Source organism: Vanrija albida (assembly GCF_041260175.1).
Source record: "Vanrija albida strain AlHP1 chromosome Unknown contig_1, whole genome shotgun sequence".
Lineage (NCBI taxonomy): Eukaryota > Fungi > Basidiomycota > Tremellomycetes > Trichosporonales > Trichosporonaceae > Vanrija > Vanrija albida.
This window is the reverse complement of record NW_027191420.1, coordinates 611566-637456: the sequence shown is the minus strand read 5'-3', so window position 1 is coordinate 637456 and position 25891 is coordinate 611566. Positions and strand designations below refer to the sequence as shown.

At 65.5% G+C, this 25891-nt stretch overlaps 13 protein-coding genes across 13 annotated transcripts; 9 read left to right on the top strand and 4 right to left on the bottom strand.

The window, feature by feature from the left end:
• Positions 1–1876: 1876 nt before the first annotated feature.
• Q8F55_000277 (uncharacterized protein) lies at positions 1877–2478 on the top strand (the record flags this gene model as incomplete). Its single annotated transcript, XM_069348931.1, has 3 exons — positions 1877–1883; positions 2118–2239; positions 2305–2478. The coding sequence occupies 3 exons, from the start codon at positions 1877–1879 to the stop codon at positions 2476–2478; spliced, it is 303 nt and encodes a 100-aa protein (XP_069212475.1).
• Positions 2479–3017: 539 nt separating this feature from the next.
• MET10 (sulfite reductase [NADPH] flavoprotein component) lies at positions 3018–6059 on the top strand (the record flags this gene model as incomplete). The annotated part of the gene is made up of 1 exon (XM_069348930.1): positions 3018–6059. One exon carries the CDS (start codon positions 3018–3020, stop codon positions 6057–6059), a length of 3042 nt encoding a protein of 1013 aa, XP_069212474.1.
• An 801-nt stretch (positions 6060–6860) lies between these two features.
• ERO1 (endoplasmic oxidoreductin-1) lies at positions 6861–8795 on the top strand (the record flags this gene model as incomplete). The annotated part of the gene is made up of 4 exons (XM_069348929.1): positions 6861–6995; positions 7133–7333; positions 7472–8373; positions 8411–8795. 4 exons carry the CDS (start codon positions 6861–6863, stop codon positions 8793–8795), a joined length of 1623 nt encoding a protein of 540 aa, XP_069212473.1.
• Positions 8796–9488: 693 nt separating this feature from the next.
• On the top strand, positions 9489–11940 carry Q8F55_000274 (uncharacterized protein; the record flags this gene model as incomplete). The annotated part of the gene is made up of 3 exons (XM_069348928.1): positions 9489–9584; positions 9618–11485; positions 11526–11940. 3 exons carry the CDS (start codon positions 9489–9491, stop codon positions 11938–11940), a joined length of 2379 nt encoding a protein of 792 aa, XP_069212472.1.
• A 239-nt stretch (positions 11941–12179) lies between these two features.
• Positions 12180–14143, top strand: TRM44 (tRNA(Ser) Um(44) 2'-O-methyltransferase; the record flags this gene model as incomplete). The annotated part of the gene is made up of 5 exons (XM_069348927.1): positions 12180–13148; positions 13243–13374; positions 13412–13447; positions 13485–13700; positions 13736–14143. The coding sequence occupies 5 exons, from the start codon at positions 12180–12182 to the stop codon at positions 14141–14143; spliced, it is 1761 nt and encodes a 586-aa protein (XP_069212471.1).
• Positions 14144–15206: 1063 nt separating this feature from the next.
• On the top strand, positions 15207–16390 carry Q8F55_000272 (uncharacterized protein; the record flags this gene model as incomplete). The annotated part of the gene is made up of 3 exons (XM_069348926.1): positions 15207–15507; positions 15548–15606; positions 15668–16390. 3 exons carry the CDS (start codon positions 15207–15209, stop codon positions 16388–16390), a joined length of 1083 nt encoding a protein of 360 aa, XP_069212470.1.
• A 359-nt stretch (positions 16391–16749) lies between these two features.
• Q8F55_000271 (uncharacterized protein) lies at positions 16750–17943 on the bottom strand (the record flags this gene model as incomplete). The annotated part of the gene is made up of 5 exons (XM_069348925.1): positions 16750–17054; positions 17103–17181; positions 17216–17313; positions 17396–17558; positions 17650–17943. 5 exons carry the CDS (start codon positions 17941–17943, stop codon positions 16750–16752), a joined length of 939 nt encoding a protein of 312 aa, XP_069212469.1.
• A 612-nt stretch (positions 17944–18555) lies between these two features.
• On the top strand, positions 18556–19616 carry ARV1 (sterol homeostasis protein; the record flags this gene model as incomplete). The annotated part of the gene is made up of 2 exons (XM_069348924.1): positions 18556–18726; positions 18765–19616. The coding sequence occupies 2 exons, from the start codon at positions 18556–18558 to the stop codon at positions 19614–19616; spliced, it is 1023 nt and encodes a 340-aa protein (XP_069212468.1).
• A 141-nt stretch (positions 19617–19757) lies between these two features.
• On the bottom strand, positions 19758–20830 carry THG1 (tRNA-His guanylyltransferase; the record flags this gene model as incomplete). Its single annotated transcript, XM_069348923.1, has 4 exons — positions 19758–20236; positions 20311–20525; positions 20563–20694; positions 20727–20830. The coding sequence occupies 4 exons, from the start codon at positions 20828–20830 to the stop codon at positions 19758–19760; spliced, it is 930 nt and encodes a 309-aa protein (XP_069212467.1).
• Positions 20831–21142: 312 nt separating this feature from the next.
• On the top strand, positions 21143–21652 carry Q8F55_000268 (mitochondrial 54S ribosomal protein bL31m; the record flags this gene model as incomplete). Its single annotated transcript, XM_069348922.1, has 1 exon — positions 21143–21652. One exon carries the CDS (start codon positions 21143–21145, stop codon positions 21650–21652), a length of 510 nt encoding a protein of 169 aa, XP_069212466.1.
• Positions 21653–21879: 227 nt separating this feature from the next.
• Positions 21880–22984, bottom strand: Q8F55_000267 (uncharacterized protein; the record flags this gene model as incomplete). Its single annotated transcript, XM_069348921.1, has 6 exons — positions 21880–21931; positions 21985–22158; positions 22193–22599; positions 22636–22723; positions 22830–22891; positions 22973–22984. 6 exons carry the CDS (start codon positions 22982–22984, stop codon positions 21880–21882), a joined length of 795 nt encoding a protein of 264 aa, XP_069212465.1.
• Positions 22985–23336: 352 nt separating this feature from the next.
• Positions 23337–24923, bottom strand: AFG2_2 (AAA+-type ATPase; the record flags this gene model as incomplete). The annotated part of the gene is made up of 3 exons (XM_069348920.1): positions 23337–23666; positions 23705–24389; positions 24433–24923. The coding sequence occupies 3 exons, from the start codon at positions 24921–24923 to the stop codon at positions 23337–23339; spliced, it is 1506 nt and encodes a 501-aa protein (XP_069212464.1).
• Positions 24924–25200: 277 nt separating this feature from the next.
• ARD1_1 (N-terminal acetyltransferase A complex catalytic subunit ard1) lies at positions 25201–25809 on the top strand (the record flags this gene model as incomplete). Its single annotated transcript, XM_069348919.1, has 4 exons — positions 25201–25221; positions 25271–25340; positions 25390–25477; positions 25515–25809. 4 exons carry the CDS (start codon positions 25201–25203, stop codon positions 25807–25809), a joined length of 474 nt encoding a protein of 157 aa, XP_069212463.1.
• Between the last annotated feature and the right edge of the window lie 82 nt (positions 25810–25891).

The window sequence follows — 25891 nt, the reverse complement described above, 5'->3', positions numbered from 1 at the left end:
CGCATAGCACAGTGGTAAGACGTCGCGCACGGGCGCGGGGGGCATCGAGGTGGGTGTGTCGCTCGCGCGTGTCCCCGCTTGTCCCCCGCCCGACGTGATGTTGATAATTTTCTCTCCGACCTCGCTGGGGACACTTGAGACAGCTGATCGGGCTTGGTACGGCGCGGCGCTCTTTTGGGCCGACTGGTGCGGCGGCATGGGGGTGGGGAGCGAGGCTGCGGCTGGCGCGGCTGGCGACTACGGCCCACGTCGCAGCCGATGGCACGACCCCCGCCGACCCCCGCCGACCCCCGCTCAAGACCCCCCGCCGCAGGCCCCGCACGCAACCACGTCGCACAGCGGGAAGGAGCTCGCTTTGTGCTTCTTGCTCGCGGGAGATGATTACACAGCTCTAGACTGCCGAGGTATGAGGATACACACTACTGTTAAGACTATATGATCCTGCGTGGGTGGGCTTTTGTGGCGCGCGGTGGGGTGGCCGGCAGGCGACGCAGAGCTACATGCTCTCGACCAGCTGTCCGTCACAACGTCGAGGTCAAAATGCAGAACGAGGCCAAGTCGAACGCGCGTGGTAGGACGTGCTGTGGCGCAGGGTGTGGCGGCGCATGGGTCGGGGTTGAGGCTCGCGCGCTTCCTTCCTCTCACTGCCTTCCTCCTCCTCGACTTGCCTCAGCGTCCTGACGACACCCCCCCCACCCCACCCCCTCTTGAATGAAAAACCAACCCACCCCCACACAGGAAGGATTAACACCACTGCGCTTGGTTTCCGAGCCTCGGCCCAGAGGAGACAACAGTACGTCGCTATTATGACCTGTGCGCGAGCGGGCGAGCCCGACTTGCGCTTGCTTGCTGCTTTTGCGCTGCCCCGCCAGCCGGCCGACCAGGCAGACGGCAGAAAACGACCCCACGCAGAGGGCAGCAAACGCGACCACATAGCACAGCGGTCAAGAGTCCAGGCGGCTTTCTGCAGAAATCCGCCCACGGGCGCCACCATGCGCAATCCGTGGCGCCTGGCGCAATGGCTCGATCGTGGCCGGGAGCCATGCCCGGCACCCCTGTGAAGCAGGGGGCGATCAGTGCGCAGAGACGCGAGGACAAGCGGCGCGTCCGCCGGCTTTTAGGCCACTTCTGCGCGCGCGGCGCGGGGTAGGAGCCGTGCCGGGGCGCGCAGTCGAGCTGGCCCAGAACCGTAGTGGGATTGAACGGGGCTCCCTTCTCTGGGATGTCGGGCCGGTCGCTCTTTTCTGCGCCGCGAGCGAGCGAGCGCAGCGAGCGAGGGGGCGGGGCATGTTGGATGTGCTTGTGGCGCTGTGGCTGGGTTCATCTCATCGACATTCTTCGGCATGTACCTCGACGACAGCTACACCCGACATCCGCTCCATCGGCCGCAACTGACCACGCTGCCTAAGCACTGACTGTGCCTCTCCACCTGCCACAGTCACCGAGACAAGACGTGCTCGTCTCCTCGGGAATGTCCCGTCCCCGACCCGCCGTCACGAGGACTCCCCCCGACCGACTATTCGTTATCGTCGGCCATGACGCGTGTGGCAGATCACGCGTCACCTTTACCAGTGGGCACAAGTAGATCCATGGAATCGGTATGCTCAAGTAGATCTAGTGCTGATCAGCGCGGCGGTGGCACGCCGAGCGGTGGTGGAGCGCGTCTGCCTACTTTGACCGCCGAACAATCGGCACTCGCCAGCCTACCCAAGGCTAGCAGCGACGCACGATGCCCCGCGCTCGCCGCAGCTCGCCCCCCGACCCCGACCCCGACGCGCGCCGCCTCCCCCCAGCGGCGCAGCGCTACTCGCCGTACCCGTCGCTCCGGGACGCGCCGGCGCCAGACCCCGAGCCGCCGCCCCGCGCTGCGCCGCGGATGGTAGGTGCGTCCCTCGTTGTGTGCGCGCTCACCGCAGACAAGGGCGTGCAGGCTGGCCGGAGCCGGCTGGCGCGTGCGCCTGGGCGGGGTGTCGCCGCTCAGCGAGCCGAGCCCGGGCCAAGTACCGCCCCCAGTACGACGACTGCACGCAGGCGAGGTAGGTAGGTTGTGCGAGTGCCGCTCCGGCCAGTTCCAGTTCCTCCGGTCCCCCTCCCTTCGACGCCCCGCTCACCCCCAGTCACCGCCGCGCAGCTGTCCCAGCTCGTCGCGGCGTTCGCGATCAACGAGTACCCCGCCACGCACGAGCGCGACGCCCTCGCCGCGCGGCTCGCCATGCCGAGCCGCAAAGTGCAGATCTGGGTGAGTCGTGCCCACACCGCCCCCACCCCGCGCCAAGGCCCGTGCCCAGCTCATGCTGTTATCAGTTCCAAAACCGGCGCCGGTCCCTCCGCGTGCAGGAGCGCACGGCGCGGCAGCTGTCCCAGATTGACGGCGTGCATGGTGACGACGGCGACAAGGGCGAGGACGGCGCAGAGGACAGGAATTCCGAAGAGGGAGCAGCAGTGCCACACAAGACGTCAGACGTGCGCAATCAGTAGAGCGTGCCTGGCTCCCGATGCAGATTAGAACCCGTCCGCGGCCGTGGGTGGCGCTACTTGCCGAGCCGAGCCGGGCTTGTGACGGATAAGCAGTGTGTCGAGTGAGAGCGATGGCGCGATGCACTGTAGCCTGCACTCAGATTCGGATTACCTGCAATGCTATTCCACTGTGGAGCAGGCCGTGTCGCACGTCATATTCCTAACAGCAACCGGGCCAGTTGCAGCCAAAAGTCTTGCGTTTCCCCATGGTGTCCCGAGTCCGAATTCCAGAAATGTCGCAATCACTACATACCGAGCACGCAATCTCAGGGAAAACCACGTGGCTATTTTGGAGTCTGCAGTGGTGGGATGGCGTGAGCCACCCACCGACGAGGCACATCACGAAGATCTTCCTTCGTCGTGCCGCCTGCGCTACCTCTTTGCACCTCGCCAGGCAGCGGGCAGTGACCGCAGGAGCACCTTAATACATGTAACAGCGCCGTCTGCAACGTCTCCATCTCCCTTCCCCCCCCCCCCCCACCCCCTCACTCCCACTCACAATGGCCCCCGTCGCCATCGCCGCCCCGCCCTCGCCAACGTCGGGCATCGCCGCCTCAAAGGCGGCCCTCCTCTCGGGCACCCAGACGCCCTACTCCGAGACCTCGACCGTCGTCTCCGAGGCGTCGGGCTCGCCAAAGCTCGCCGCGTCCGACTCGCTCCCCCTCATCCCCGGCCAGCCAGGCTACATTGCCTCGCTCGTGTCGGCCCAGCAGCCGCTCCCCACCACCTCGGCCGGCGCCACCGTCTTTGGCAGCGCCCTCGACGTCCTCGAGGCGCTCGCCGTCCAGAACTCGGCCGCCGTCTGGGTCTACGACGACGCCGTCGAGGTCGGATTCGGCGCCCAGCTCACCGCCTGGGACAAGGCCGAGCTCGCCGGCACCGAGGGCAAGGTCTACCCCGTGCAGACGCGCGAGGGCGCCGGCCTCGAGCTTGCCGGCTACGCCAAGAAGGCCGGCAAGGGCAAGATCTCGGTCTTTGCCTCGACTGCCACTCTCCCCTTCATCGCGCCCCAGCTCGCGGCTATCGACGGCGACGTCGTGATCCACGTTGCCGCTACCAAGGCTGACGACGAGCTCAACCTCGTTGACAGCCTCGCCACCGCCGGCACCCTCCGCGCGCTCACTGGCCTCCCCGAGGACTGGACTGTTGTCTTCTCGGCCGGTGCTGCCGTCGTCCCCACTGCCGCTCACCTCTACGGCCAGCAGGGCAAGGTTGTCCACGTCGTCGAGTCGACCTTCTCCGCCCGCGAGGTCACGTCCTACGTCTTCCCCTCGGCCGGTGCGTTCGACGACTTCACCGTCTCGGGTGCTGGCAAGAACCTCTACCTCACCGTCGCTTCGTACGCTGCCCTGAACCTCGACGCACCCAAGGTCGTCCTCAACACGCTCTCTCCCTCGGCTGAGAAGCTCTTCAAGGCCCTCAGCGGCGCCACCGTCACCGTCGTCGGCCCCACCCGCGCTGACGCCGAGGCCCTCAAGGCCGACGTCCTCGCCCTCCTCTACTCGGCTCCCCACTCGAGCACCGCTGCCTTCCCCACTGTCAAGGCTGCCGTCACCCCCTCGGTTGCTGTCAAGGAGACCCCCGCCAAGGTTGTCTCGTTCTTCACCGCCGGCGACGCCCCCCTCCCCCAGCTCGTCAACAACCTCTTCCTCTCGTCGCCCACCCTCTCGTCGGCCCTCACCCAGTACGGCACCACGTCGTTCAAGGGCACCAAGTCGGTCCTTTCGCTCTCGACAGGCGCCAGCCCCATCATCACTCCCGAGCTCGCCTCGGACCTGATCTGGGTTTCCGACGCGACCGTCTTCAAGCACACCGACTTCCTTGCCACCGCCAAGGAGGGCGCGTCGCTCATCCTCGAGCTCCCCTGGGCCGAGGAGGACCTTGGCAGCAAGCTCACGGCTGCCGACATTGCCACGATCCAGGCCAAGAACATCCGTGTCTTCCTCCTCGACCTCGACTCGTCCGAGGCCGCCATCCTCCCCATCAAGGAGCAGGTCGCCTTCCTCCTTCTTTACACCGGCTCCAAGGCCCTCCCCAAGGGTGTCTGGAAGGTCCTCGACGCCTTCCACGGCGGCAACCTCGGCCGTGACCAGGTCGAGGAGGCCCAGGCTGGCCTCTTCGAGGTCCCCACCCAGACCGTCAAGGCCTGGGAGGTCGACCCCGAGACTGTCAACAAGACCAAGGAGGCTTGGGTCTGGGACGCTCTTGCCAACGAGCCCGTCGTTCTCGACGGCGAGGCCGGCCCCACCCTCTCGTCGTGGGAGGTTGCCGCCCGCCACGTTCTCTTCCGCGAGGCCTTCTCGGTCGTCGGCGCCAAGACTGTCGAGGACGAGACTGCCGGCCCCGGCATTGCCTCGCTCCACCCCGAGCTTGCCGAGGACACCTTCCTCGTCACGGTCACCGAGAACCGCCGCCTCACCCCCGAGGCGTACGACCGCAATGTCTTCCACCTCGAGATTGACACCGCCGGCACCGGCCTCAAGTACGAGGTCGGCGAGGCTATTGGCATCCACGGCTGGAACGACGCCGAGGAGGTCCTCGACTTCTGCAAGTGGTACGGTGTCGACCCCGAGGCCCTCATCTCGCTCCCCAACCCCCAGATCCCCGGTACTGTTGTCACCCGCACCATCTTCCAGGTGCTCCAGCAGCAGGTCGACCTGTTCGGCAAGCCCGGCAAGGCCTTCTTCGGCGAGCTCTCCAAGGTTGCCACCGACCGCAAGCAGTCGATGAAGCTCAAGTTCATCTCTGTCCCCGAGGGTGCCGAGCTCTTCCAGAAGTACAGCGAGAACGAGACTGTCAACTACGCCGACGTCCTCCGCGAGTTCCCCACTGCCCACCCTCCCATCGAGGAGCTCATCGAGCTCATCGAGGAGATCAAGCCCCGTCACTACTCGATCGCCTCGTCGCAGGCTGCCATCGGCGACAAGGTCGAGCTCCTCATCGTCACCGTTGACTGGGTCGACACCAAGGGCCGCACCCGCTACGGTCAGTGCACGCGCTACCTCAAGGACCTCAAGAAGGGCGACAAGGTTACCGTTTCGATCAAGCCTTCGGTCATGAAGCTTCCTCCTCTCGACTCGCAGCCCCTCATCCTCGCCGGTCTTGGTACCGGAGCTGCTCCCTTCCGTGCCTTTATGCAGCACCGCGCCTGGCAGCGCTCCAACGGCGTCGACGCCGCCTCGTCCATGTACTTCTTCGGTTCGCGTCACCGCAGCCAGGAGTACCTGTACGGCGAGGACATTGAGGCCTACCTCCAGGCTGGTATCCTCTCGCACGCCGGTCTCGCCTTCTCGCGTGACCAGCCGCAGAAGATCTACATCCAGAACAAGATGGAGGAGCAGAAGAAGGAGCTCGCCAGGCTCCTCCTTGCCGAGGGCCCCGACGCCGGCTACTTCTACCTCTGTGGCCCTACCTGGCCCGTGCCGGACGTGTACGAGGCGCTTGTCTCGTCGCTCACTGAGGCTGGCCTCACCCGCCAGCAGGCCGAGGACCACATGGAGAAGCTCAAGGAGGAGGAGCGCTACGTGCTCGAGGTGTACTAAGCGTGAGGGTGCAGCGGAGGTGACTAGATAGCTAGAGGAGGGGATGCAATCTAATAGGAATTACTGCAATCTAATAGGAATTACTGCAAAGAGCCACGGCGGTTGAGTGCCACGGTGGCGTCGGCGGGCGTTAGTGCGATTCAGCGATTCAGCTGCGCGATTGAATGGACGGTGCATGTGAGGGCAGTGGGAGGTGGGTCGGAGCAGGGCGCAGTGGGCAGAGAAATGTCTGCATTGTTTGTTGCAGACTGGCGCCTTGAGCCTTGTCGAGGTGTCGGCGTGGGGCTGACGGAGTCGCGACACGCGGCGAGACTCGCTCGGTCAGCCGTGGTGGGCTTTGCGCAAATGACCGATGCTGGCATTGCGCTGCTGCTGCGGGCGCGCTAAGCCGTCTGAGTAATGTCTGTGCCACACTGACGTGGAGGGGTACAGCGTGCAGCGCAAGCATACGGGCCTTGTCATGTGGTCGGATTAGAGTCTGGAAATGCACGAGGCACGGCGCAGCACGGCGCTGGACGGCGTGCATGCCGGCGTGGAACCCCTGCAATGTCTGGTAGAATTTCCGGGATGTGACGCGGTCAGCGGGGTCGTTGCCCGGCCGAACTTGCGGCTGCGGCGCGCGCGGCCAACAACAAAGCCGCAGGACGCTAAGATATCGTGATTCATCAAGAAGGTTGTGGGCCATCTCTACTACTCTGGTCGACTCCACCACAACCACCACCACCTGCACAAGGCGCACGCCGACCGCACCCCACCCCCCAACCCCCACCCCCCACACTCCTTCACCCACCCCCCACCCCCATGGTCAGCTTCAGCGGCCTCGTCTCGTCGCTCCCGCTGCTCGGCGGCGCCGTCGCCGGCATCCTCGACCCGTCCCGCCCAGACTCCAAGGTCGCGCGCAACGTGCTCGAGGGCAAGGCAGAGGGGTACTGCAGTGTGAGTCGCGTTCGTCGGCGTCGGCGTCGGCGTCGGCGTGGCCGGAGGGCGGCCTGTGCTCGCGGCTGTGTCAGCACGTGCACGCGCGCTCCGCCCGGCCTCGGCCTCGGCGTCCTCGAGCCCGCTGACGCCCCCAGCCCTCGGGCCCCATCGAGCACACGTCGTGCGCGTACGAGACGATCGAGGCCGTCAACACCGAGCTCTTCCCCAAGATCCACGAGCTCGTAGAGCACCCCTTCTTCCGATACTACAAGGTCGACCTGTTCCGCGAGTGCCCGTTCTGGCAGGAGAATGGCTTCTGCATGAACCGCGCATGCTCGGTGGAGGAGACTGAGGAGGTGGGTTGCGCGTGCGGGGTCGTGCTGACGGCCAGTCCGAGATCCCAGAGAAGTGGAGATCACAGGCGCTCAGCGCTGTCACCGTGTCGTCGGCAGAGGTACGTGTCGGCGCCGCTGCGGCCTACTGACACGGCCCAGGACGGCCCATCCTCGTGCTACTTCCGCGACGACGACTTCTGCTTTATCGAGGACGACTCGACCCCCGACGGCCAGTACATCGACCTTACGCTCAACCCCGAGCGGTTTACGGGCTACGCCGGCGACTCGTCGCACGCCGTCTGGCGCGCAATCTACAAGGAGAACTGTTTCGGCCTCTCTGAGGCAGGGTTCGCGTCGACGGCCGGCCGCCCCGCCGCCAAGGAGCAGCTCGCGTCGGCCGTGGTCGGCGCCGGCGGATTCAGCACGCCCAACGAGAACGGATGGGGCTTCTCCAAGCTCTCCGAGGGCTGGGGTACCGAGATGGTCAAGTCGGCCTCGGCGGAGACGTGCGAGGAGAAGAAGCTCTACTACCGCGTCATCTCGGGCCTGCACGCCTCCATCTCGATCCACATCTGCGCAGACTACCTGGACACGACGACGGGCGAGTGGAAGCCCAACCTCCAGTGCTTTGTCAACCGCCTCGCGACCCACCCCGAGCGCCTGTCAAACGTCTACTTCAACGCCGTGCTCGTCCTCCGCGCCATCGCCCGCGCTGCCCCCTACTTCCGCGCGTACGACGTCGGCGTCGCCCCGCGCACTGCTATTAGTGCCAAGGACTCGTGCTCCACCACCGCGGGCGACAAGGCGACCCGCAGCCTGCTCGACGAGGTTCTGTCCATCACCGAGCGCAGCGACATTGCCAGCGGGTTTGACGAGGCCGCCTTTTTCCAGGGCCCCGACGCGCCGATTCTCAAGGAGCAGTTCAAGACCCACTTCCGCAATGTCTCGCGCATCATGGACTGCGTCGGCTGCGACAAGTGCCGCCTCTGGGGCAAGCTCCAGGTGTCGGGCATTGGTACCGCGCTCAAGATCCTCTTTGCGCTGGACAGCAAGCAGCTTGAGTGAGTTGCGTGTTGAAGACAAGTGCTGACCCGCCAGCCCCAAGCGCAACCCCGACCTCCTGCAGCGCTCCGAAGTCGTCGCCCTCTTCAACACGCTGCACCGCATCTCCGAGTCGCTCAACTCTGTGGAAGACTTCCGCCAGATCTATGCGGCGACCCAGCTCGCCGAGGCCGAGGCCGCGCGCAAGCGCCACGCAGAGGACGAGGAGGCACGCCGGCAGGCCGAGCGCTCGTCGCTGTCGTACTACCTCTCCCCGAGCGCAATCTTTGCGACAATCCTCTCAGTCCTCGAGGCGATTCGCCGGAGTTGCCGCGGCTGCGTCGAGTTCTGCGTGCGCTCGCTCCAGACCGGCCCCGTGGCCAACGTCTTGAAAGTCATCCGCGACGCCATTGGCGTCGACGGCGTCAAGACGGAATTGTAACATCCTATACCTCCCTTACAGTGTAAGAATGTCCGTAGACCTCACTTTCCTTTCCGTACAGTGTACGAGCATGGCATCGCATATCTAGAGTGTGCACGGTGGGGGCATGGGGGGGGGGGGGGGCTGGCTGTGGCGGTGGCCCATGGCGCCGATCCTGGGTGCGCGAGGTGGGGGAGAAGGGACAATGCCGCCGTGCAAGCCGCGTACTGATCCCAGGCGATCAAGGGTATGCTGCACGTTGTGATGCAGTTGCATGCAGCATGCATGTTGGCTGCTTGTTGTGCCCCTCCCCACAATGAATGGGCGAGTTGGTGGCAGCTCGGTGGTGACAGGTGGCGGCACAATGAGCGGCCTTTGTGCTCGTCACCCTGGCCATGCACAATGCTTGAGGCCATGCACGCTGCCTGTCTCCTCGTGCTCGTCCTCGTTGTCTCCGGCTTGGCATTGACGTGCATGCATACACCGCGTGTGCAGCGCCTGGACGCCGTGTGTGTGTCTCGTCGCTCGCCTGGATGGCCCCATTTGACCCCGTCGCCATCCGCGCGCCATCCGCCCCTCCACTCTGGCCGTCGCCTTTCCCCTCCCCCAAGGCCGGCCAAACATTTGGACCCAACAACATTCACTCAACCCACACTCTCACCATTTCAACGTTCACTCAACCACCCACCCCCCCTCTTCCGGCTGTGGAAAGCCATGGTCGACAAGGATAGACTTGGCGACCTCACCCCGGAAGAGCGCGCGTCGTACGACGCCATCCCGTACCTCCAGCGGCGCAAGCTCCTGCGTCTCGTGAGTGGAGTGTGTGTGCGCGCTAACGCACAGTTCAAGATCCGCCGCGACCCCCAGAACGAGGAGGTCGACCCCGAGCACGCGTGCACAGAGTGCAAGGCGCTCAAGTACCCGTGCCTCAGACGCAGGAAGGAGCGCAAGGGAAAGAAGAAGAGCTGCCTCAGCTGCGGCAACAAGGCGTGCTCGTTCAGCGTCCCACCCGGCACTGAGCGCGTGCCGCGCGTTATGAGCGGCGGCAAGATGGCCCACTCGCATGGCGACGAGTCGGACGACGACGACTACGAGCCCGACGAGCTCGACGAGCTTGATGAGCTCGACGAGCTCGAGAGCGACGTCGAGTCGGAGGACGACGGTGGCGAGTACAAGCCCGCGCGCGACGTCCTCTCCCCGGCACAGCCGCCGGCAAAGTCTCCAGCAAAGCCCAAGGCTGCATCTCAACCCAAGGCCCCATCCCAGCCCTCGGCCTCATCCCAGTCCAAGACGGCATCCCAGCCGAAGACTGCATCCCAGTCCAAGACAGCATCCCAATCCGCGCCCAAGCCCGCACCCAAGCCCAAGGCACCGCTGCCGCCGAGGGAGCGCGCCGAGATCGACCCCGACCCGGACGCCACGCTGCGCCGCATCGAGTCGGCAGGGCGCGGCGGGTTCGGCGACAGCGCCGCCGCGTCTGCCGCCGCCAACATTCGCTGGGAGAAGCACCGGCGCGAACAGGCCGAGCTCGCCAAGCAGGTCGAGACGACGGGCCGCGGCGGCGGGTTCAGCAGGAAGGGTGCCGCCTCGGAGGCGGCTCAGGTTCGCTGGGAAAAGTACCGCCGCGAAAAGGCCGAGCGCGCCGACAAGATGGCCAAGGGGGCCGGGACGACCAAGGGTGTCAACAAGGCCCGGCAGACGCCAGCGCGTGCAGCTAGACCCACCGCCTCGATGCCGGCCGGCACTGGCACCAGCGCCAAAGCCTCAAGACCACCAAGACAGATCGCACCAAAGCCACCCGCAACCGCGCCGACCGCCGCCGCCGCCCCACCAAAGACCGCTGCCCCCAGACCGTCTGCGGCTGCTGCGCCAAGACCACCACCCACCTCGGCTGCACAGCCACCGCACATTGCCGCGACGCCGTCGGGGTCGACGAGCCCCATGCTCCCACCCCGTGTGGAGTACCAGCCCTACGAGTTCACGCACGAGCCACGACAGATTGCCCACCGCGCCGAGCCGCAACACATTCCCTACCGCAGCGGCGAGCCTCAACACATGCCCCGCGGCAACGACGAGCCGCCGCACATCCCTCACCGCAACGGCGAGCCGTCCCGCAAGCGCAAGGACTACGAGCTGGAGCGCAGCCCGTCTGAGCCTCCGGCCCGCTACTCCCTCCCCACGCCCGACTCGCAGCGGGTCGGCGGGCCAGGCGACGACTCGGTGGACGACAACACGAGAGAGGGAGACTTCAGTGCCGATCTCCCGGCCCTGTTTGCCAACGACTCGGTCATCACCAAGAGGCGCAAGAAGGAGAGACAGTCATGCGCGTTTCACCTCCTTGGTGTGAGAGATCCCGACGCAGCGCTGTGGCCGGCGCCGAACGACGCCTACTATAATATTCACCGCAAGCTGTTCGACGCGGAGCCAGTTCCCAAGTGGCAGGTGGCGTCGCCATTCGACCGTCCGGCCTCGCATGAAGCCCCGTCCGATGCTGGCTCGGACGACGACTCAGACGCGAGCTCATCTGCGTCGTCTTCACCCATCGTCGAGATACTGCGTCCGTCGGAACTCGATCGCGTGCCGTTCCTCACCCGCCTCGTCACGCTCGAACACAACGTTGCCGCGATGATCACGGAAGTCGCCGACGTGCGCCCCCAGCTTTTTGCCGGCGCGTCCGAGGAGGAAAAATACCTCCCTTCCTACATGTTCAAGTGAGTAACAGGGTGTGGGCTGTGCTGACGCCGAACCTAGGCCTGGACATGAATGCACTCGTTGTATACAATTTGACCTCCCATGTGTCATATTCAACGTTCCGGCGCCGCCCATCCAGAAGGCCAAGCGTCCGCCCCCGCTTGTGACAATGTTGCCCCTGCCGCCATGCCTTGGCTGCATGACGTGCAGAGACCCGTGCGAGGCGTGTGTCTACCGCCTCGAGTTTCCCGGGCAGACGATTCTTACCAAGCTGCATGCGATTGCTTGGCCCCAGGGAGTCGGAAGGAACGAGGGCCAACCGGCCGGGCCGGTCGACGATTCGCAGATCTGGTATAATCCTGCCGACGCCGTGCCCGTCGACGATGACGACGAGGAAGATGCTGGCTACGGTGATGCTGGCGAAGGTGATGCCGGCTATGGCGGCTATGAGGCCGACCCAAGATATGTTGCATAGATTGTATGTTGTTGTAGCCATAAGCGCATATGCAGAGAGCATGGACAGTGTGCAGGGGGGCATGGCCAATGCAGAAGGTAATCGCAAAAGGTAATGCCCGTTCTAATGTCTAATAGCAAAGTCAATACAAGGTATTTCGGGGGCAAAATGTTGGAGAGAGTGGAGTGGAGGTGGAGGACGGCGCAATTGACATGACATTTCACGGCGACGACGAGCCTTGCCATTCAACTCATCCCACAATGGCGACAGTACCGCCAGCGCCGGCAGCAGCGCCCAAGCCCGACCCGAAGGCGCCGCTGCACATCCAGCACCCGAAGTTCAAGCCGGCCTACCACGCCCCGGGCGCCGCGTCGCTCCTGCCCGCCCAAGAGGGGTGGGTGACGCCGCTCTCCGCGCCGGCCTTCTTCCCGCGCGACGTCTTCCACACCGTGCTCGCCGAGCTCACGGCGCACCCGGAGCAGAACTCGAGCCTGATCCTGCGTGCGGAAGTTCAACCTCTGCGCACGAGCGACTCGGACGACGGCGGGGTGGGCGCGCAACTCGGGCTAGAGCACAGCACACAGCGGCTGCGCTTCGTGCCCCGCCAGCCTAGGCGCGACGGGCCGCTCGAGCAGCGCGTGCACACGTACGCTGGGCGCGAGGACCTCGGCCTCGTGCTCAAGCTGCCCGACGCCGGCAGCGCCGCAGACGTGCCGTACTACCATCCGGCGGTGCGCGCGCTCGCGTTCGTGTGGGAGGCGGCTGATGAGGACGCCGAGGCCGTGTTCGACGAGGCGACGGGCGACAGGGTGTACGGGCGCATATCGATCTCGTATCTCCCTTTCGAGGACAGCCCCGCCACGGTCGGGCCGGACGTGTTCCTCGTGCCCCCGCCCAAGCCGGCGCGCAAGCGCTCCCCGCTCGCGCCGGTGAGCGAGGAGCCGGCGGTGGTGCTCCCTGCTGAGGACGCGGCTGGCGCGGAGGAGGCCCGCAAGCTGGCGGAGAAGAGACTGCAGCGGACGTGTCTCGCGCTGCTGGAGAAGCTGCACAAGCACGGGCATGGCTCGCACAACGGCTACGTCAAGCGCGTGATCCACGACGTCGTCGTCTCCAAGGCGCCGTTCCAGGACCTCTACCAGGCCCTCAAGGAGCGCCACCACACGCTCGAGTCGCGCAAGGCCAAGGCGTGGAGCACAAAGGTTGAAGACGTCAAGCGCCACGTATGGAAGGTGGGTACCCCTGCCTCGCTGGCGCCAACAGTAGAACCCAGGCTCACCAGACGACCCGTCGCTTCCGGCCATTCTCTCGGCGTGGGGCTCACAGGACATTGCGATCGCCGCGTTTCTCATGCTGCTATGGAAGGACATGTACCCTGCGCGCGAGGGCCCCGCGCTGTCCGGCATGGAGTGGGACGCGTGGGGGCGGCCGGCGGGCGGGTTCATCGATTTGGGCTGTGTGAGTGGGCGTGGTGGACGACATCTGACCGCGGCAGGGAAACGCACTCCTCGTACACATTCTCATCTCAGAGGTGCGTTAATATGGGGAGTGGTTGATCTGACGCATAGGGCTACAGGGGCAAGGGGTACGAGCTCCGCGCAAGACGCACCTGGCCAGAGTACCCCGCCGCGACGCAGGCGGCGCTCGTCGACCTCCCCATCAACATGCCCTCATTGTTCCCCGAGACGCTCGAACAATGGGACAGCGGCGAATGGCCTGGTAGCGACGAGTGTGTCATCAAAGAAAACACTTTCTTAATTGGCAACCATGCCGACGAGTTGACAGTGGGTGGCAGATTCGTGCCTTGCTCACCCCCCAGCCGTGGCTTCCTCTGCTGTCGCTTCTTCCGCCGACGCCAGTGCCACACCTTTCCCTGCCATGCTGCCTGCACACGCTCGACGACGCGTTCACCACCCTCGACTACGCACCTCCACCACACCCTCATACCCCTCGTGGCGGGTTTGACGACGGACTCGAGGCCGGTTCGAGCCGGTACAAGTCGTACGTCATGTGGCTGGGCTGGTGTGGCTTGCAGGCCGGGTGGATGTGGGAGAAGGAGCCCCTACGTATTCCGTCCACGCGTGGCTGGGGCATTGTCGCCCGCAAACGATGGGCAACGGACAAGGAGCAAGATCGAGCGTGCCGGACCTGGGCGTTGCAAGAGGTCGACAGGGTTCGGCACGGTGGCGCCTTCAAGGTTCGGGAGAAGGAGGGCAATGATCACTAGACATGATTGTTTGCGAACCCGCATCCAAGCGCCAGCAAGTGCCCGACCGCGCGCGCGTCTTTTACAGCACCCCAATCATGCGCCATCAATACCATGCACAAACATACCACCCCCAAAAGCCAAGGCAAGCCTCGGTGGGTCGTTTCGCCCTCGGACCGCCACCATCCCCTGCGCCACCAAGCACGGTGCCGCCGGCCTACTCGGCTTGACTTGGAAAGAAGAGGTTGTGGGCCGCGTGTACGTACGCTGCACTGACCGCTCTGCAAACAACCCCCCCTTCATCTCCTCCATGCTGGGTGGGTGGGTCTGGGCGTCAGTCGCCGTCCACGGGCGGCCCCTTGCAGAACGCATGATCCGACCACGGGAAACCCCCAATCGCTTCGAGCACCCTCGAACTCACATGCTGCGCCGAGCTCACTACTTGACCATCTCTCTCACAAGCTCCCACTTTGATCCATTCACGCTCCTTAGACCTTCGACAAGCCACCACCTTTCGTGGCCGGACCCGTGGTGTATCGGCTGCTCTTTCTCTCAACAACCTTTGACATCAGCTCGTTCACTTTTCAACTCACCCCCCTCGACTCCGCACCCCGCACCCCATTGTCTGATGCCCTCCTCCTCGTCGCGCACCGCGCGCCGCAGCCGCCAAGCTCGCTCGCCGCCCTTGGACCACGCTCCTTCTCCTGTGGATAAACGTGCCGGCCCCGACGCCGGCGACGCTACCGTGCTGCTCGACGCAAGAGCCCGTCGCTCATCGAAGAAGGACAACGCGCAGAACAACGCTTCGTCCACCGAAGATGGTCCCTCGCCGTCTTCCGCGGAACCCTCCGCCTCACCAAGCCCTACTGGGGGCAACGGCGAGGGGTCGGCCACGCCGACGTCTACCGCGACGCCTGAGGCCTCGACAAGCTCTGCAGGCCACAGCGAGCCTCCCGTGACGACCACATCGAAATCTGATACCCCCGTAACTACGACCAGCACGCAAAAGCACTGGGTGGCACCGACCAACAGCCACAGCTCGACTGTGGCCCCCTCGCCTTCCTTCGCGGCGCCGTCACGAGTCATGACCGACGTTGTCACTGCCACGCTCAGCAACGTCGCGGCCGCGTCACCCTCGGGCAGTGGCGCGTCGCTCTCGGCCAGCTCGGTCACCTTGGTGTCCTCGACCGCCATTCTGACAAGCACGCTTGCGCCCACGACCATTTCCGGCGTTGTCGTCACGCCCGTCCGCACCAGCGCCGTCGTCACGGTCGTCCCGTCAACCGTCAAGCCCGCGTCCACCGTCAAGACGACGGCCACCGGCGTCCTCGCCACCCAGTCGGCCGACCACAACACGAACAAACTCGCGGCAGGCGCCGTGGCCGGTGCGTAGCCTGTTGTTTCTGCAACAGCTGACACGCGTAGGCATTGTCATTGGCTGCCTTTTGTTCCTCGTGGCAGTGTACGCCTTTGTTGCTATCTGGGTGCGTGGATCCTCTGCTTGCCTCTCCTTTGGCCCGGCGCCACCTGACACACGTGCCACAGCGCCGCAAACGCGAGGAGAGCGGCGCCTACCGGGACGAGTATGGCGACGGGTACGAGGGCACGTCGCACGACGGCATGTACGAAAAGACCAACCACACCACAAACCTCAACCGCAGCGGCACGACCCACTCTGCCCTCTCCTTCTCCGACGACCCCGTTGACCGCCCGCCGCGGAGCAACGCCGGCTGGAACCAGAGCTACACCGGCGACGGCGGCTTCCTATCCGTGCCGTACGGCGCGCCGCCTCTCCCGCCCGTGCAGCGCGCCGTCCAGCCGCAGCCGCAGCCCGAGCCCATCGCCGTCCGCTCGCGCGACTCGGCCTACTCGAACAACTCGGACTACTCGAACATTGAGCGGCACGCGTACGACGGCATGTCCGAGGACGCGCACTCTGCCGCGCCGCTCCAGGTCCGCGCAAACGACGACATCCGCCTGACCCAGTTTGACGACTGGATGCAGTACGAAAACGGCCTGCAGCCGGCCAACCCGCACTCTGGCAGCACCGAGCACATTCCCGCCCAGGCCCAGGTCGGCCTCGCGCTCAGCCCGCCCACAAGCTCGGCAGCCTTGGCCCACCACCAGGCCTACGACGACATCTACGACACGTACGCCAACGAGCCGAGAGCGTCCAACGGCCCGTGGCTCCGCTCGACCCCAGTGCCCGTCCCCGTCTCTCCTGTGCAGCTCGTCCAGCCTCATTACGGCGAAGTGAGCCATGCTTGAGGCTCGAGGTCCGCGGCTTGCTTCTCACCACCCACCCCGTCTTTTGGGAGTTGTTGTTTCCTTCACCTTGTGACGATCGATATCCAAACGCCAAACATGCCGGCTTGCCCGCGATACCCCCTTCGTGCTGCTGCACCCGCCCCGTTGGATACCAATCTTGGTTGTATTCTCGTTGCCGCCGCAGTCCAATCAGCTTTATGCATTTGCGATACCCAGCGCGGGCAGGCCATCGGCGGCGCTGCGCAGCGCATAGCGCGCGCGCACCCGTTCGACCTGGCGCTTGGAGCAGGCAGGCAGACAAGCAGCGGTAGAATACAACGAACAGAGAGATAGCTTGACCCAGATCGTCCACGCCTAGCCTAGTCGCTGATGCCGCCCCGCTCCGAGCTCCTTCCGCGGTCGCGCGAACGGCTACGCTCGCGCGACCGGCTGCGGGACAGCATGTTGTCGTCGGGGCCGACGAGCGCGGCGTACTGGCCGCGCTTGCCCTTGTCCTCTCGGCGCTTCATCGTCTTCTTGACCTTGCGCTCGGGGCGCACGACGACGACGGGGATGGGCGAGTGGGATACGGCAAAGCGCGAGATCGAGCCCATGCCGGGCGCGCCGAGGCGCTTGCCCCAGTTCTGCAGACGCGATCGCTGGCCCTTTGTGCCGACAATGAGGGCTGCGCGCGCAGTTAGCGCAGCACAGCGCCGAGTCGCTTGGCACTCACAGTCAGGCCGGTAGAGGGCAATCATCTTGAGAATCATGTCTGGGACGTGTCCGACGACGACCTCGACAATCACCGAGATCTGCGGTTAGCGCGGGGATTGGGGAGCAGCGCACCTTGCGGCCGTCCTCCTCGTCGTTCTTGTGCAGTACCCGAGATAACAGGTCCTCTGCGTCTTCGCGCAGCTCCTGGTGTGCGGGGTTGGTCTGGCGCTCTGCGGGGCGTGTCAGTGTCGGTGGGGGTGAGGCAGAAGTCGTTGGCAAGCCATATCCCCATTGGGGCCGCCTCCCACTCACCCTCCTCGCCCATCTCAACCACCCGCATAGCGACAACCTCGTCGCCGTCCTCGACCAGCTCGGACATGAGCCAGTCGAGCGCATCCTCGCCCGACTCGTCGGGCGACACGGCGACGAGGAACACGCGCGTGTTGCGCGAGCGCTTGTACCCCTCGGATTTGGTCTGGTGGCCTGGTCAGCAGGTTATTGTCGCCGGCGGCTTGCGCTGGGGCTTGCGCCTCGCCTCGCCGCCTCGCCTCCCGCCGCCCACGCACCTGGCAGGTAAAGGTAAACAAGGTGTCGGCTCCGGGGTCAAACGCCTCGAACCCGACCTTGCGGCGGTACTTGTTCTCGCCGATGGTCGAGTTGATCGTGTTGGTGCGCGGGAAGCCGGCGCCGGTACTCGTTCCGCTGGCGGTGGACACGGACGGGCGGGGGGACGCGAGGAGCGTGGCTGCGGCCGAGGCCGTGTGCGCCGTCGGGCTGGTGAGCGACGCCTCGCGGGACATTGCGAGCGCGGGGATGCTGGTCGCCGACGTGTTGGTCTTGATTGCTGGGCGGAGTGTCATGGTGTTGGGGAGGAGCGGAGTGTTTGGAGCCGGCGGGTGGAGGGCCGACGGCTGGCTGGGATAGGATAGGGCGGGCACGCAGGCAGCGAGGCGCTGCAGGCAAGGGTCGGGGCGGCGGGTCCGGGGGTGGGCAGACCGGGTGGATGCGGCGGGGGGGTGGTGGAAGTAGAGGAGAGGTCGAGGTCGAGAGGAGGAAAGAGGATGGAGACGACGAGGTAACCGACGGCCAGGCGAGTTGGAGTTGTGGTGGTGCACCCATCCATCCATTCATCCACCGGGCAAACCGCGGCGATCGCAAAAGTCTCGAACGACGACGCACCCCCGCCGTTCTCCGAAGTCTGCCATGTTCTGTCTGCGTCTGCAGCACTGCACCAGTCAGCGCGGACGTGCAGCAGCGTGAGCTCATGCATGCATGCATGGGTCGCGTCGAGCCCGGCCGCCGCCCGCACATGAGCGACCCACGTTGTCAGACGTCATAGCGCGCGTGTCAAGGTTACAAGCAGGGGCAGGAACAAACATTGCGCGGTTGTGTTCGCGTTGAATTTCTCCAAGTTATTCGAACAAATCATCCCCGTCGTCGCAGCGGCGACGAGGTCAACGCTTGACGCGACGATGGGAGCTCAGGCGGCGCACCCGCCCCAAGAAGCCAGCAGCGGCGACAAGCTCTCCCCCACACCCACCCCCGCCCCCTCCCCCTCGCCCCTCTGCACAACCTGCGCGCACCCCGCGCCACACGTCTACACGACCTACACGTCCAAGTCGAACATCCGTCTCGGCGTCTGCGTGTGTACCCCACTCCCTCCCCTGCTAACGCCGCCCAGACAAACTGCGGCGCGTTCATCGATCCGCTGATCGAGGCCCCCGCCCTCCTCCTCGTCCTCGACCTCGTGCTCCTCAAGCCTAGGGTGTTCCTGCACCTCCTCTTCAACCGCGGCTCGCCGCCGCTCGACGCCGGCGTCACCCTCGTTCCATTTGGCGCGCCGCCCGCCGCCCCGCCCGGCCAGCCCTACCGCGCCCGCGTGCGGCACGACCTCGCGGCCCTCACGGCCGCGACGCTCGCCGCCGACGTCGGCGTGCGCGTCCTCCCCCTCCTCCAGGCGCCTGGGGGCTTCGCGGACACGGTTGAAGCGGTCGCGCTCACCGTCGTCGGCGCGGCGCTCGAGCTGCTCGCGCAGCACGCTGCCACCCTCGCCCTCGCCCTCGTCGTGCTCTACGCCCGCGGCTGGTACCCCGCGGCCCGGGCCGACACGCGCGACGGACGCCAGCGGTCGTTCGTCCCAGAGCTCGTACCGCTTGTGCTGCTCTACACGACCCTCTTCCCCCTCCTCCTCCAGCTCGCCCTGAGCATATGGTACGCGCCCCCAGCGAGCATCCACGAGGCGCTCCCGACGACACCGGCGCTGGCCGTCCTGCCTGAGCGCGTCGTCGCGAGCCTGCCGCCCGCGCTGGCCGAGGGGATCAACGCGGCGCAGGACAGTGTCGTCGCCGCGTGGTCGGGCGCCAACCGGGTCTGGGTCGGCACGAGGCTCCTCGGCGGCATGAGCGCGGGGTTCGGGCTGCGCGTGCTCCTGCCAACACGGCCATGGGAGACCACCTCGATCGTTATCTTCGGGTGGGTCGCGGCACTCCTCGTCTCGCAGTGGCTATCAGTGCTCGAACCCGGACTGGGGTGAGGGGCTGTGGCTAGGATAGATGCGCTGTATGTACTATGTACTGCTATGATACAGGGATGGGATATGCGTAGGTAGGTTGGCAAGGGGTTAGCCGTCGCGCTTGACAGTCCGGGCTCGACGGCGGTCTCGCTGCGGCGAGACCTACGCCAACAGCCATGGCCGTGCCCGCCAGAACGGGTTGCGGATAATATCCTCGTGAACCACGACAATCTCGCCGGTCGTCCCCTCGTACGGCTTTGCCTTCTTTGCGTGGGCCTCAGTCGTGGGCATGGCGCTCCCGCCGGCCTGCTTGGGGCCCGACGCGTCCTCTGTCCTGCCGTTGACCTCGAGCTTCTCGACGGCGACGGCCAGCGCCGCCTCGGGCGTCTCGGCGCCACTGTCCTCGGCCTCGTCGGCCTCGAGGAGCACGACTGGCACGGGGTTCGGGTTGACGCGGACGAGCACGCTGCCTTTGCGGAAGTAGGCGGGGATGTCGTTGTAGTTTACGCCGAAGCGCGAGAAGAGGAGCTCGTTCTTGTCCTTTGAGTTTGTCCCCTGCAGCGTCTTGTTGGCCTCGCGTGGTGTCTGCTTGTCGTGCACCAGCGCCCAGAAGCACGTGTTGTAGAGGTTGTTGATGTGCGCTGGGGTGTGAGACGAGGTTCGTATACGGCGCGCCGCCGTGCCTATGGCCACTGCGCGTCCACAGCCCACTCACTGTCCGCCTGCCGCCAGGAAAAGTAGTCGCGCACCTCCTTCTCGCCGGGGTAGAGCACGACGCGCGAGTCGAATGTCGGGGGGTAGAGGAGCTCGGCGTTGGGAAAGTACTTTGGCCAGTTGAACACGTAGGCGGAGGTGAAGATGGACGCGACTGTCGAGTTGATCTTACTTCTTCTCCGGCTGTAGACGTTTGTGGCCCGTCTCATGAGGAAGCTGGGGGGTGAGCTGGTGTCGCCGCCCTCGGACCCACCTGTACTCGTCGCTCTGGCCGAAAGCGAGCACGACGTCGCCAAACTCGTCCATGACTGCGCGCGCCGCCGCGTTCATGAGGTCGAGTGCGCGCTGGTCATTGGGCTTCTCAAAGTTGTGCGCGTCGGAGAACCTGGCGTCAGGCGGGCAGAGTACGCCACCTACTTGTGGAAGCCGCGCCCGTCGACGCGCACGACGATGTGCGCGTTGGGGAGGAGCGGGTCCGGGAGCTCGTAGTTCCTGACGTATTCGAAGCGGCTCTTTGCCATTGCGCGGGGTGGGGGTGGGGGTGCAGCGAGATGTGCAGTGCGATGCGATGGATGCGCGCAATGACGGCCGTGACGCGTGAAACTTGGCCACTTGTGCTCGTCAGGCCACTTTCCCACGGTCGCCGCGTGCCTCTCGGCACAAGTTGCAACTTGGGCAAAAGGTGGAAAATGTCGAGAGCGTAGCTCAGACGACTTCATCAACAACAACAGCGACGGCAACAGCGACAGCGGCAAGGACACCGACTGGATCGAGGACACGCCCACCACGCCCCCTGCATCGACCCCGCAGCAACCCTCCCCCACCCCCCCGCCATGTCCCTCCGCACCGCGCTGCGACCACTCCGCGCCGCGCCGACCCCATCCACCTCCCGCGCCGCCTCAACCCGCGCCGCAAAGCCATCAGTGCCGTGGAAGTCCAAGACGCACACGCGCCCGGCGCCGACGATCCCGCTGCCCCTGCCCGCAATCTACCCGCAGCGCGTGGTCCTGAGCGACGGGAGCACGTTCACGTCGTACACGACCGCGCCCTCGCCAGCGACGGTGCGCCTCGCGCGCGACGTGACCAACAACCCGCTGTGGGCGCCCGGTACGGAGAAGGTCGGCGGCGCAGAGGGCGAGGAGGAGGGCCGCGTCGGCCGCTTCCGCCGCCGCTTTGCCGGCGCCGCTGAGGCCTCTGACACCGCCGGCGCCGCCCCCGCGCCCCCCGCCGCCGCGTTCAAGGCCGACGACCTCGCCTGGATGTCCGACGGCGCAAAGGACGAGATCGTGTCCGACAAGGAGAGGGCCGGACGCAAAAAGGTCAAGGGCAAGGGGAAGAAGTAGACGGTGTCATATGCATAGATTTGGACAGCATCGGGATCGGACTGGCCAGCGTCAGACTCTCACGTGTGACCCCGCCCCCACAGTGCACATCTCTCGTATAACATCTCGCTAGAATCTACACGGTTAATAAAGGCCAGCCGGCCAAGCAGGGCAGTACTGTACAAGCGGGCGGCGGGCGGCATGGTCGGCACAGCACGGGCGGCAACCCGACGTCGCGGCACGAACGCCTACACAACGTCGTCCGGGTCGCGGAAGTGGGCAGAGAGCAGCTTGTTCATCCTGCACAGCGTGTCAGCCCAGCCCCACCCACCCCTCCCCACCTCCCCACTCACGTAAACATGTGCAGCTTCTCCGTGTTGAACACCCGCTGCATCTCCGAGTCGCACAGGATGTAGCGCTTGTCCGACTGGTCTTGCAGCCCGTTTTCCTTGACGTACGCCCAGATACGCTTGACCGTCTGCGGGCGCGACAGGCGCTCCTCGCCGAGCCAGCCACCGAGCGCGTCACTGTCGTTAGCCGCCATCTCGCCAACGGACCCACCTCAGGATCAGCTCCTTGTTGAACACGCCGCCGCCGCCCGCGCGCTTCTTGGGCTTCTCGTCGTCCGAGTCCTCAATGTCGCTCGCGCTCCGCTTCTTCTTAGACGACGATGACGACTTCTTTTTTGGCTTGCTCTTGGACGTCGATCTCTGGCCCCTCCCGCCACGAATCATGTCGTCGAACTCGGCCTGCATTCTCGCCGCCATCGCCTCGTCGCTCTCCACCTGCGGCTTGGCCTCGCGCGTCGACTCAACCTTGGGCTTCTTCTTGAGCGGCTCGGGCTGCGACGACTGCGCGTGCGCATTGTGGTGCGAGGCCGAGTCGCGCCGGTTGTTGGTCAACGGCTCGTCGTCGCTCGACTCGTCCTCCTCCTCGTCCTTGCAGAACTCTTCATAGATGGCCGCAATCTGTCGTCAGGCCTGTGGTTTTTCACTGCCACCCACCTGCGCATCAATCTCCTTGCGGTTGTCCTTGATGGTCGCCTCGTCCTCGCCCTCGCTGATGAGCGTCTTGCGGACGCCCTTGGCCGAGCTAGGCACCGTTAGTGGGCGTGCCGAGGTGCGCGCGCAGCCCGACCGTGCACGGCGGCGGGTGCACGTAGAAACGCGTCGAGCTTGGCTTCCCAGCGCAGACTTACATGGTCGAAAGGTCACTCGACTTGAGGATCTGGCGGATGCGCGGGACGAGGCCGGCAACGTACTGTCGTCAAGGCCGGGGACGGCGGCGTCAGCCGAGTCGCGTCGTCGCCGAGTTTGTTGACGCCGGCGTGGGCGTACTCACCGCGTTGGCCATGGTGTATCCAGCCTGTGGGGTCACAGAGTCGAGCAGAGGTCAGGCCCAGCCTGTGAGGTGCAGTCTAGCAGTATGCGTTGGGTGGATGCGGGTGTGGGTTTGAATAATGTTTACCGCCAGCCAGTTGATGGAATGAGGTCACGGATACAGTGGGAGTCTGTCGCCTCGCCAAGTACATAGCAGGAGTAACCGGCCACCAGGCCCGACGGAAGCAAAATATCGGGATTCATCCTTGCCATGAAGTCCAAGATTGTTCAATGCTATATGAGTGGGGAGTAGTGCGGTCGTCTATTACAATGTATCTTCTATTCTACATCGGGCGAGTGCGGCGCGGTAGGGGCAACGCAACGGCTCAAGCCTTGGGAGGAGACTTGGGCACCTGCTGCTGCTTGAGCGCGCGGCGCATTGCCTCGAGAGCACGGCCAGGGCGACGCATCGACGCGGCGAGGCCCATCAAGCAGGTGAGCAGGACGACAGAGCCAGCCTGGTGAGCAGCAGCAAGCGGGATGGGGACGAGGTAAAGGAGCGTCGTGATGCCGAGGGTGACCTGACCGAGAGCGGCGGCGGCAGTCCAGGCCGACCAGCGCTGGGTCGAGCGCGGGAGGGCGTTGGGGCCGAGACGGAGGATTGGGCGGCGGGCAATGAGGTGCTGGGCGACAAGGAAGGTGAACGTGGTGACGGCCTGGGGTGTGAGTTGATCCCGCTATCATGTCAACTCACCAAAACACGGTGGTCGAACTGCGCCGTGACGGGGTTCTCGAGCATGTTGCGCCACCAGTTGTCCGACTTGTCGGCGGCCTTGGCGTAGCGCTTGTCAAACAGCTCATCGGTATCCGGCACAAGCTTTCCGCCCATGGTAGGGAACTCGTTGTAGACCAGGCCGGCGTCGAGGCCGGCGACGAACGCGCCCGAGACGGCAGTGAGGAAGACCATGGCGCCGATGACAGCGATGAAGGCGCGGTACTTCTTGACAGCCGGCGAGCTGAGGGCAGTAGCGAGCTTCTCGACCGCGGCAAGGCCGGCGGGACCAGAGCGCGCCTGGGCAGCGAGCTTCTGGTCACGGCGGAGCGAGAAGCCAGTGTGGACCATGCCGACGTAGAGGGCAAGGGCAGCGGCGAGGTGGGCAGCGAGGCGGTACTGGGACACGCGAGGCACGGCGTTGTTCTCGACAATCTCCTGCTCGAGGCCCGACTGGACCATGTACCAGCCGAGGACGCCCTGGAGGCCGATACCGGCCGCGAGCGCCAAGAGCGTGGTCGGGAGGCCTCGGGGGAGCTTGTAGCGAGTGACGTAGTAGGCGGCGGGGACGACGAAGAGGACGCCGAGCGCGCGCCCGGCGAGACGGTGTGCCCACTCCATGAAGAAGATGAACTTGAACTCCTCGCGGGTGATATTTGCGTTGATCCTACGGAATCAGCACCTACCCAGCGACTTCCCGCCCGACTCACATAATGCCCTCAGGCGACAGCTTGTACTTTTCCCACTCGGCGTCCCACTCGGCGTCTGAGATGGGGGGTCGCATGCCCGTGATGGGGTTCCACTCGACGATGGACAGGCCCGACTCGGTGAGGCGGGTGAGGCCGCCGATGACGATGATGCCGAAGACGAGGGCCGAGCACCCGAGGAGCCAGGTGGGCAGCGACTTGGGGATGACGCGGACGTCGTCGACGGCGGTCGCGGGCTCGGGGGCAGCCTCGGGCGCCGGGGCCGTGGCGTAGGCGCGGGGCGTGAAGAAGGACGCGCGCGCCGATGCCGAGAAGGGGAGGTACGACTGGGCGAAGAAGGACCCGGCGGCGGGGGGCGCGGCGCGGGCCGCCACGGCGGGGCGGAGCACGGGGCGGTTGAGCAGAGCTGCGCTCGTGCTCAAGCCGCGGAGGGAGGTCTGCGGACGCAGCGCGCGCGCCAGGCCGCGCAGCGCAAAAGGCTGGAGGACCGACATGGTGGTGGGTGCGATGCAGAGGTCGCTGCCAATCGGCTTGGCTTGAAATGTCTGTCGACCACGGACAGTGTCCGGGGCGTGCCGAGCGTGCCGGGCGCGCATGCTGCCGACTTTTTGATCCCGCGGGCTGCTCAGCGGTGGCTTATCACCCCTTCAGCCAAATGACACGTGTGACGATTTGTCGGTGATGCTCGAAGTCGACGATGGAGACGAGCGACAGAGTAATGTCGACAACGAGGTCATTGTCGAGCAACACACCTCAGCAACAGCCGGCACAATGGACATCAGACAAGCGACGGTGCGTACGCTGTGATTCCCCACCGACCTGCGCTCACTCCCTCCCCCAGATCGAGGACCTCCTCGGCATGCAGAACGCAAACCTGCTCAACCTGCCGGAAAACTACACGTTCAAGTACTGTGCGTTCGGCGGCGGGCTAGCGGCGGAGTGGCCGAGCTGACCCCGCAGACCTCTACCACGCGCTCACGTGGCCCGAGCTGTCGTATGTCGCCGTCGACCCCAGCGGCCGGATCGTGGGCTACATCCTGGCCAAGATGTGCGTTGGGACCCGTCGTGCGCCGCTGACACTGCAGGGAGGAGGAGCCGTCCGACGAGCCCTCGGGACACGTCACATCCATCTCGGTGCTGCGGCCGTACCGCCGCCTCGGGCTCGCCAACAAGCTGATGCGGCAAGCGCAGGAGGCCATGGTCGCCCACTACAACGCCGCGTTCATCACCCTGCACGTCCGCAAGTCGAACCGCGCCGCCATCTCCCTCTACCGCGACACGCTCGGCTTCGAGGTGCACGTCATGGAGAAGGGATACTACGCCGACGGCGAGGATGCGTACGGCATGCGCTTCCTCTTCCCCAAGAAGGAGGCGGCGTGAAGGCGCGCATGGCGCGAGTGGTGGGGCAGCGTATCCAAGCTGCTCTGGTGACGCCCCGTCGCAGCCAGCAGCATTATTGCAT